The sequence below is a fragment of the Pristiophorus japonicus genome, chromosome 31, assembly GCF_044704955.1.
Source record: "Pristiophorus japonicus isolate sPriJap1 chromosome 31, sPriJap1.hap1, whole genome shotgun sequence".
Lineage (NCBI taxonomy): Eukaryota > Metazoa > Chordata > Chondrichthyes > Pristiophoridae > Pristiophorus > Pristiophorus japonicus.
In genome coordinates this window covers 12,585,460-12,595,936 of record NC_092007.1, presented here as the reverse complement: position 1 = coordinate 12,595,936, position 10,477 = coordinate 12,585,460, and the positions used below count along the sequence as shown (strand labels likewise).

Genomic DNA, 10,477 nt, shown 5'->3' with positions numbered 1-10,477 from the left:
CTAGCGTGGTCCCGACATTCTCCTGCACTCATTCATCCGGTACGCGCACATGTAGAATATTCCTGGAAAAGAGAGATCAGTCTGGCATCGATGGGCTGCTGATAATCATCCCTGCCTTTGTGACCTCCAGACTCTGACTATTCCCAACGCTCTCCTGGCCGGTCTCCCACCTTCACCCCTCCGTAACCATCAGCTCGTCCACAACCCCGCTGCCCCCGTGTCCTAATTCACACCGTGTCCTGCTCACCCATGCAGGCCAAAACTAGACTGGTTCTTGAGTAACGAGAGAGGATTAATTAGCAATCTGGTCGTGCGAGGCCCCTTGGGGAAGAGTGACCACAACATGGTAGAATTCTTCATTAAGATGGAGCGTGACACAGTTAATTTTGAGGCTATGGTCCTGAACTTAAAGAAAGGAAACTTCGACGGTATGAGACGTGAATTGGCGGGGATAGACTGGAGAATGATACTTAAAGGGTTGACGGTGGTTAGGCAATGGTAGACATTTAAAGATCACGTGGATGAACGACAACAATTGTACATCCCTGTGTGGCGTCAGAATAACAAAGTGAAGGTGGCTCAACTGTGACTAGCAAGGGAAATTAGGAAAACTGTTAAATTCAAGGAAGAGATATATAAATTGGCCAGATAAAGCAGCAAACCTGAGGACTGGGAGAAATTTAGAATTCAGCAGAGGAGGACGAAAGGTTTAATTAGGAGGGGTCAAATAGAGTATGAAGTAAGCTTGCAGGGAACATAAAAACTGACTGCAAAATCTTATATAGTGTGAAGAGAAAAAGATTAGTGAACTCTAATGTAGGTCCATTGCAGTCAGAATCAGGTGAATTCATAATGGGGAACAAGGAACGAGCAGGCCATTTGAACAAATATTTTGGTTCTGTCTTCACTAAGGAACACACGACTAACCTCCCGAAAAGTAACGAGAAGGGGGAACTGATGGATATCCTTATTAGTCAGGAAATGGTGTTAGGGAAATTGAAGGGACTGAAGGCCAATAAATCCCCAGGGCCTGACTTAAGGAAGTGGCCCTAGAAATAGTAGATGCATTGGTGATCATTTTCCAACATTCCATGGACACTGGTTCAGTTCCTATGGATCGGAGGGGAGCTAATATAACCCCACTTTTTAAAAAAGGAGGGAGAGAGAAAACAGGGAATTATAGCCCGGTTATCCTGACATCGGTGGTGGGGAAAATGCTGAAAGCAATTATTAATGATGTAATAGCAGTGCATTTGGAAAGCAGTGACAGGATCGGTCCAAGTCAGCATGAATTTATGAAAGGGAAATCATGCTTGACAAATTTTCTTGAATATTTTGAGGATGTAACTAGTAGAGTGGAGAAGGGAGAATCAGTGGATGTGGTGTATTTGGACTTTCAAAAGGCTTTTGACTAGGTCCCACACAAGAGATTAGTGTACAAAATTAAGGCACATGGTATTGGGGGTAATGTACTGACGTAGATAGAGAACTGGTTGGCAGACAGGAAGCAGGGAATAGGAATAAACGGGTACTTTTCAGAATGGCAAGCAATGACGAGTGGGGTACCACAAGGTTCAGTGCTGGGACCCCAGCTATTTACAATATATATCAATGATTTAGACAAATATCTCCAAGTTTGCAGATGACACTAAGCTGGGTGGCAGTACGAGCTGCGAGGAGGATGCTAGGAGGCTGCAGGGGGACTTGGATAGGTTAGGTGAATGGGCAAATGCATGACAGATGAAGTATAATGTGGATAATTGTGAAGTTATCCACTTTGGTGGCAAAAACAAGAACGCAGATTATTATCTGAAGAGGGAGGTGCAATGAGACCTGGGTGTCATGGTACATCAGGCACTGATGGTAGGCATGCAGATACAGCATGCAGTAAAGAAAGCGAATGGTATGTTCGCCTTCATAGCGAGGGGATTTGCGTATAGGAGCAGGGAGGTCTTACTGCAGTTGTACTGGGCCTTGGTGAGGCCACACCTGGAATATTGTGTTCAGTTTTGGTCTCCTAACCTGAGGAAGGACATTCTTGCTATTGAGGGAGTGCAGCGAAGGTTCACCAGACTGATTCCCAGGATGGCGGGACTGACATATGAAGAAAGACTGGATCGTCTAGGATTATATTTACTGGAATTTAGAAGAATGAGATGGGATCTTAGAGAAACATGTAAAATTCTGATGGGATTGGACAGGTTAGATGCAGGAAGAATGTTCCCGATGTTGGGGAAGTCCAGAGCCAGGGAACACAGTCTAAAGATAAGGGGTAAGCCATTTAGGACCGAGATGAGGAGAAACCTCTTCACCCAGAGAATTGTGAACCTGTGGAATTCTCTACCACAGAAAGTTGTTGAGGCCAGTTCATTAAATATATTGAAAAGGGAGTTAGATGTGACCTTTACGGCTAAAGGGATCAAGGGGTATGGAGAGAAAGCAGGAAAGGGGTACTGAAGGAATGATCAGTCATGATCATATTGAATAGCGGTGCAGGCTCGAAGGGCCGAATGGCCTACTCCTGCATCTATTTTCTATGTTTCTATGTTTCGATGTTTCACCGATTGCCACCTGTGCTGGCGGACCTACATGGGCTCCCGATCCGGAAAACCTTCATTTCAAAATGCTCATCTTCGTTGACAAATCCATTCCTGCCCCTCGCTATCTATGTAACCTACTCCAGCCCCTACACCCCTCCCTACCTCTGTAACCAACTCCAATTCTGCACCCCTCCCTATCTATGTAACCAACTCCAGCCCCGACACCCCTCCCAATCTCTGTAACCTCCTCCATCCCTACACCCTTCCCTATCTCTGTAACCTCCTCCAGCCCCTGCACCCCTCCCTATCTCTGTAACCTCCTCCATCCCCACACCCTTCCCCATCTCCATAGCCTCCGCCAGCCCCGACACACCTCCCTATCGCTGTAACCTACTCCAGCCCCTACACCCCTCCCTATCTCTGTAACCTACTCCAGCCCCTACACCCCTCCCTCGCTCTGTAACCTCCTCGAGCCCCTCCACCCCTCCCTATCTCTGTCACCTCCTCCAGCCTCTACACCACTCCCTATCTCTGTAAACAACTCCCCCAGACCGAGACCGTCCCTATCTCTGTAACCTCCTCCAGCCGCTACACCTCTCTTGATACCTGTAACCTCCTCCAGCCCCGACACCCCTCCCTATCTCTGTAACCTCCTCCAGCCCCTACACCCCTCCCTCGCTCTGTAACCTACTCCAGCCCCTACAACCCTCCTTATCTCTGTAACCTCCTCGAGCCCCTACACCCCTCCCTATCTCTGTAACGTCCCCCAGCCCCTAATTCCTCCCTATCTCAGTAACCTCCTCCAGCTGAAAACCCTCTCTATCTCTGTAACCTCCTCTAGCCCCTACACCCCTCCCTATCTCTGTAACCTACTCCAGCCCCTAAACCCCTCCCTATCTCTGTAACCAACTCCAATTCTGCACCCCTCCCTATCTCTGTAACCAACTCCAGCCCCTACACCCCTCCCTATCTCTGTAACCTTCTCCAGCCCCTACACCCCTACCGATCTCTGTAACCTCCTCCAGCCCTACACCCTTCCCCATCTCTGTAACCTCCGCTAGCCCCGACACACCTCCCTATCTCTGTAACCTACTCTAGCCCCTACACCCCTCCCTATCTCTGTCACCTCCTCCAGCCTCTACACCCCTCCCTATCTCTGTAACCTCCTCCAGCCGCTACACCCCTCCCTATCTCTGTAACCTCCTCCAGCCGCTACACCCCTCCCTATCTCTGTAACCCCCTCTATCCCCTACATACCTCCCTATCTCTGTAACCTCATCCAAACCCTACAACACTCCCAAATCTCTGCATTCCTCCAATTCTGGCTTTTTTCCAATCCCCCGATTTCCATCGCTCCACCATCGGTGGCCGTGCCATCAGCTGCCTGGGCCCCAAGCTCTGGACCTCCCTCCCTAAACCTCTCCGCAACTCTCTCTCCTCCTTTAAGATGCTCCTGAAAAACCAACCTCATGGACCCAGCTTTTGGTCGCCTGTCCCTAATATCTTCTAATGTGGCTCGGGGTCAAATTGTTGTTTGATACTTGCACCTGTGTGGCTCCTTGGGACATTTTGATACAGAAAGGAAGACTTGCATTTGTATAGCACCCTTCACGACCACCAATGCAGTACTTTAGGAGTGATGTCACTGTTGTAATGTAGAGGAGTCATTTGCGATAGCCAGCCCATAATGGGGAATTCAGGAGAAACATTTTTACCTCGAGAGTGCTGCGAATGTGGAACTCACTCCCACAGGGAGGGGTTGAGGCGAATAGCAACACAGGAACAGGAGGAGGCCCATTCACTCCCTCGAGCCTGTTGCACAGGGACAGGAGGAAGCCCATTCAGCCCCTAGAGCCTGTTACACAGGAACATGAGGAGGACCATTCAGCCCCTCGGGCCTGTTACTCAGGAACAGGAGGAGGCCCATTCAGCCCGTCGAGCCTGTTACACAGGAACAGGAGGAGGCCCATTCAGCCCCTCGAGCCTGTTACACGGGAACAGTAGGAGGCCCATTCAGCCCCTCGAGCATGTTACACAGGAACAGAAGGAGGCCCATTCAGTCCCTCAAGCATGTTACACAGGAACAGGAGTTAGGCCCATTCAGCCCCTCGAGCCTGTTAAACAGGAACAGGAGGAGCCCCATTAAGCCCCTCGAGCCTGTTCCACAGGAACAGGAGTTAGGCCCATTCAGCCCCTCGAGCCTGTTACACAGGAACTGGAGGAGGCCCATTCAGCCCCTCGAGCCTGTTACACAGGAACAGGAGCTAGGCCCATTCAGCCCCTCGAGCCTGTTACACAGGAACAGGAGGAGGCCCATTCAGCCCCTCGAGCCTGTGACACAGGAACAGAAGGAGGCCCATTCAGTCCCTCAAGCCTGTTACACAGGAACAGGAGTTAGGCCCATTCAGCCCCTCGAGCCTGTTAAACAGGAACAGGAGGAGCCCCATTATCCCCTCGAGCCTGTTCCACAGGAACAGGAGTTAGACCCATTCAGCCCCTCGAGCCTGTTGCACAGGAACAGGAGGAGGCCCATTCAGCCCCTCGAGCCTGTTGCACAGGAACAGGAGGAGGTCCATTGAGCCCCTCGAGCCTGTTACACAGGAACAGGAGTTAATCCCATTCAGCCCCTCGAGCCTGTTACACAGGAACAGGAGTTAGGCCCATTCAGCCCCTCGAGCCTGTTACATAGGAACAGGAGGAGGCCCATTCAGCCCCTCGAGCCTGTGACACAGGAACAGGAGGAGGCCCATTCAGCCCCTCGAGCCTCTCCCATCATTCAGTCAATGAGATCACCGCTGATCTGTGACCTAACTGCACCGACCTGCATTTGGCCCATATACTATTAATAAATTTGGTTAGCAGAAAGCGATCAATCTCTGATTCAACATTAACAATCGCCCACCCCACCTCCTCCCCCCACTCCCCCGCATTCCCCCCGCACCCATGCCACTCAGCGTCAAGTGCCGTTTGCGGAAGAGAGTTCCAAGCTTCTACCAACCTCTGTCTGTAGGAGTGGTTCCTAAGGCCAACATATTATTTGCCTTCTTGATCACTTGCTCTACCTTCAGGCTAATTTTTGTTTGTGTTTCATGCACAAGACCCCCCTGGTCCCTCTGTACCACAGCATTTTGTGATCCCTCTCCATTTAAATAAGATTTTAATCAATCCTTTGGCAGGAGGAATATAAAGTTGGAAAGTGTGAGGTCATGCACTTTGGCAGAAAAAAAATCAAAGGGCAAGTTATTATTTAAACGGAGAAAGATTGCAAAGTGCCGCAGTACAGCGGGACCTGGGGGTACTTGTGCATGAAACACAAAAGGTTAGTATGCAGGTACAGCAAATGATCAGGAAGGCCAATGGTATCTTGGCCTTTATTGTGAAGGGGATGGAGTATAAAAGCAGGAAAGTCTTGCTAGAGTTATACAGGGTATTGGTGAGGCCACACCTGGAGTACTGCGTGCAGTTTTGGTTTCCATATTTACGAAAGGATATACTTGCTTTGGAGGCAGTTCAGAGAAGGTTCACTTGGTTGATTCCGGAGATGAGGGGGTTGACTTATGAGGAAAGGTTGAGGAGGTTTGGCCTCTACTCATTGGAATTCAGAAGAATGAGAGGTGATCTTATCGAAATGTATCAGATTATGAGGGGGCTCGACAAGGTGGATGCAGAGAGGATGTTTCCACTGATGGGGGAGACTAGAACTAGGGGGCATGGTCTTAGAATAAGGGGCCGCCCATTTAAAACTGAGATGAGGAGGAATTTCTTCTCTCTGAGGGTTGTAAATCTGTGGAACTCTCTGCCTCAGAGAGCTGTGGAGACTGGGTCATTGAATATATTTAACACAGAGATAGACAGTTTCTTAACCGATAAGGGGATAAGGAGTTATGGGGAGCGGGCGGGGAAGTGGACCTGAATCCATGATCGGATCAGCCATGATCGTATTAAATGGCGAAGCAGGCTCGAGGGGCCGAATAGCCTACTCCAGTTCCAAATTCTTATGTTCTTATGTTCTTAATCCTCCAGATCAAAGTGGAGAAGCTCACATTTGATGGGGCTGCGATCTGTGGGATCTTCCCCGCCTCGCTGGCATAGCCCCGCGCCTTACCTGCGAAGAAGGTGAGCAGCATGGCCACCCAGCCCAGGATGTAGGACCAGGAGAAGCGCCAGTCGCCAAAGCGCTTGCCCAGGAAGTTGACAGTGACCCCGGTGTACACAGCCATGGCCAACAGCACCAGGAACGCTGGGCGGGATGGAGAGAAAAGCACAGCGTTACAACCCGTACACTTCCCGCAGCATCCCTTCTCCCACACACCCTCCACCCTCCCCAAGTTACCGCAGTGCCAGTCCGTGCACCTTGCTCACACACACCGGCCCACCAACCCACACACTCAATCACTGCTGCTCTGGGCTGTCCCTCTCTCTCTCTCGCTGTCTCTCTCTCTCGCTGTCTCTCTCTTGTGCTCCATCTCCATCTCTGCCTCTGTGTCTCTGTCTCTCTCTCTGTGTCTCTGTCTCTCGCTCTGTCTCTCACTCTCGCTCTCTCTCTCTCCCAGTTTCTCTCTCTCTGACTCTTTCCTGCTCCGTCTCTGTCTCTGTCTCTGTCTCTCTCAGTCTTTCTCTGTCTCTCTGTCTCCATTTCTCCATGTCTCGCTCTGTCGCTCTCTGCCTCTATGTTTGTCTGCCTCTGTCTCTGTCTGTCTCTCTCTCTGTCTGTGTCTCTCTCTGTCTCTCTTATTCTGTCTCTCTTGCACTCTCTCTCTCCCTGTCTCTCTCGATTTCTCTCTGTATCGCTCTCTCTCTCTCTGTCTCTGTCTATCTTGTCTCCCTGCCTCTCTCTTTTTCGCACTCTCTCTCCCACTCTCTCTCTCCCTATGTCTCTCTCGCTTTCGTCACTCCCTGTCTCCCTCTCTCCCTCTCTCTGTCTCTCTCTCTCGCACTCTGCCTCTCTCTCTCGCACTCTCTAGCTGTGTCTCTCTCGCTCTCTGTCTCTCTCTCTCTGTCTATCTTTTACTCTCTCTGTGTTTCTTTCTGTCTCTATATCTGTCTCTGTCTGCCTCGGTCAGTCTCGCTCTCTCTGTCTCTCTCTTTCTCTCTGGCTCTCTCTCGCTCTCTCTCTCTGTCTTGCTCTGTCTCTCTCTCTCTCTCTCTATGTTGCGCTCTCTCTCCCGCTCTCTCTCTCTCTCTCTCTGCCTCTGTGGGTGTCTCTCTCTCCCTGTCTCTCTTTCTCTCTCACTACAGCCAGTGAAGACCCGCCAGTACCACTACTCACTGGAGATGAAGAAGAGGATTCCTGCAGCGAAGGTGCGGTTAAACTTCTCGAAGAAGGAGGAGTGAGCAAAAGCGAGCACTCCCGCGATCAGCCCCGCAAAACAGGACATCGCCGACAGGATCATAAAGGCTCTGGTAGCGTTCCAGTAAGCTGCAAGAGAGAGAGAGGTGGAAAGAGAGAGAGAGAGAGAGAGGGAGTGAGTGAGAGAGAGATACAGAGAGATATGGAAAGAGAGAGAGGGAGACGGAGGGAGAGAGAGAGAGAAAGAGAGAGGAAGAGAGAGAGAGGGAGCCATGGAGGGAGGGAGAGGGAGAGACAGAGAGAAAAAGAGAGACAGAGAGTGAGAGAGAGAGGGAGGGAGCGAGAGAAACAGAGAGAGGGAGGGAGAAGGAGAGCGAGACAGAGAGAGAGTGAGTGAGAGTCGGAGGGAGTGAGATAGAGGGAGAGACAGAGAGAGAGAGAGACAAAGGGAGAGAGAGACAGATGGACAGTGAGAGAGGCAGAGACAGAGAGAGAGGGAGGGAAAGAGACAGAGACAGTGAGAAAGCGAGAGAGCATGGGAGAGAGAGGCGATGTATTTGTGAGAGTAAGTGAGACAGTGAGTAAGCGAAAGTGAGAGTTGAATAAGAAATAGAGAGGGAGAGAGGAGCGATGAAACGAATGTGAAAGAGAGAGGAGTAGAGGAGGGAAAGGAAAGAGAGATTAGACAGGGCACAGACCAAAATATCAAAAAATAACAGATTGGTGTCTCAATCTGCCCGTGTTGTACCTGCCCTGGGAGTATTTGATGGGACAGTGTAGAGGGAGCTTTACTCTGTATCTAACCCCGTGCTGTACCTGCCCTGGGTGTGTTTGATGGGACAGTGTAGAGGGAGCTTTACTCTGTATCTAACCCCCTGTACCTGCCCTGGGAGTATTTGATGGGACAGTGTAGAGGGAGCTTTACTCTGTATCTAACCCCGTGCTGTACCTGCCCTGGGTGTGTTTGATGGGACAGTGTAGATGGAGCTTTACTCTGTATCTAACCATGTGCTGTACCTGCCCTGGGAGTGTTTGATGAGACAGTGTAGAGGGAGCTTTACTCTGTATCTAACCCCGTGCTGTACCTGCCCTGCAAGCGTTTGACGGGACATGGCTAATGACCCTTTATAATTGTGGATAGGGTTTTGGAACACTCTTTCTGTGAAGGATATCAGTACCGGGCTAGAGCTGGGGATTATAGTTTATCAGCCGAAGTCACGCTGACAAAGGCCGAGAGTTAATCAATGGGACCCGAGCAATGTTGGTGACACAAACAGATATAGACAACAGCTCAACACACATTCAGACTCACAAACAACACAACACTGTGTGCACAAAGGAAATTACGACAGACAGGCACCCAACACCCATTCCCATCCCCATCCCAACACTCATACACAATCTCTCACACACTTTCACGCTCTCTCTCACACACACTCTCTTACACATTCTCACACTCTCTCACACACTCTCTCTCATATAGACTCTCTCACACACTCTCATATTCTTTCTCACACACTCTCACACATACTCTCACACACACTCACACACACTCTCTCACATACACTCACATACACTCTCACACACACTCTCTCACATACACTCAGACACAATCTCTCACATACACACACACTCTCACACACTATCTCTCACACACACTCACACACACTCTCTCACACACTCTCACACTCTCTCTCACACACTCTCACACATACTCTCACACACACTCACACAAACTCTCTCACATACACTCACACACACTCTCTCTCAGACACTCACACACACTCTCTCACATACACTCACACAGACTCTCTCACACACTCTCATACACTATCTCACACACACTCTCACACACAATCTCACACCTACTCTCACAAAAGCTCTCTCACACACTCGCACACACTCTCACATACACTCACACACACTCTCTCACATATACACACACAATCTCACACACACTCTCACACACTGTTTCTCAAACTCACACACTCTCACACACAGTCGCTCGCATACTCTATCACACACTCTCACACACACTCTCACACACACTCACACACACACTCACACACAATCTAACACACATTCTCACACACAGTCTCTCGCACACTCTCTCACACTCTCTCTCACACACTCTCACACACACTCACGCACAATCTAACACACACTCTCTCACACACTCACGCACAATCTAACACACACTCTCACACACAGTCTCTCGCACAATCCCTCACACTTTCTCACACACTCTCTCACACACACACACTCTCACACACACTCTGGCACAATCTCCCGTACACAATCTCTCACACACTCTCTCACACACACTCTCTCACACACACTCTCTCACACACACTCTCTCACACACACTCTCTCACACACAATCTCTTACACGCTCACACTCTCTCACACGCTCTCACAATCTCTCACACACACTCTCACGCACTCACATACACTTTTTCACTCACACACGCTCTCACACACACAATCTCACACACACTCACTCGCACACACACTTTCACTCTCTCTCACACTCTCTCACACACTTTCTCATAAACTCTCTCACACACTCTCACTCACACTCTGTCACACTCTCTCACACTCACACTCACACCCTCACACTCTCACACATTCTCGCACACTCTTGAAC

General features: G+C 49.9%; 1 protein-coding gene across 1 annotated transcript in view; it reads right to left on the bottom strand.

Moving 5' to 3' along the window:
- Positions 1–10,477, bottom strand: part of LOC139240446 (lens fiber membrane intrinsic protein-like) — a 28,279-nt gene continuing 17,802 nt past the window's right edge. Inside the window, exons 2-4 of the mRNA XM_070868974.1 lie at positions 7,810–7,959; positions 6,646–6,780; positions 1–62 (exon numbers count right to left, since the gene is read on the bottom strand). Of these exons, the coding sequence (XP_070725075.1) occupies positions 1–62; positions 6,646–6,780; positions 7,810–7,959 (347 nt within the window). The remainder of the gene's footprint in view (positions 63–6,645; positions 6,781–7,809; positions 7,960–10,477) is intronic.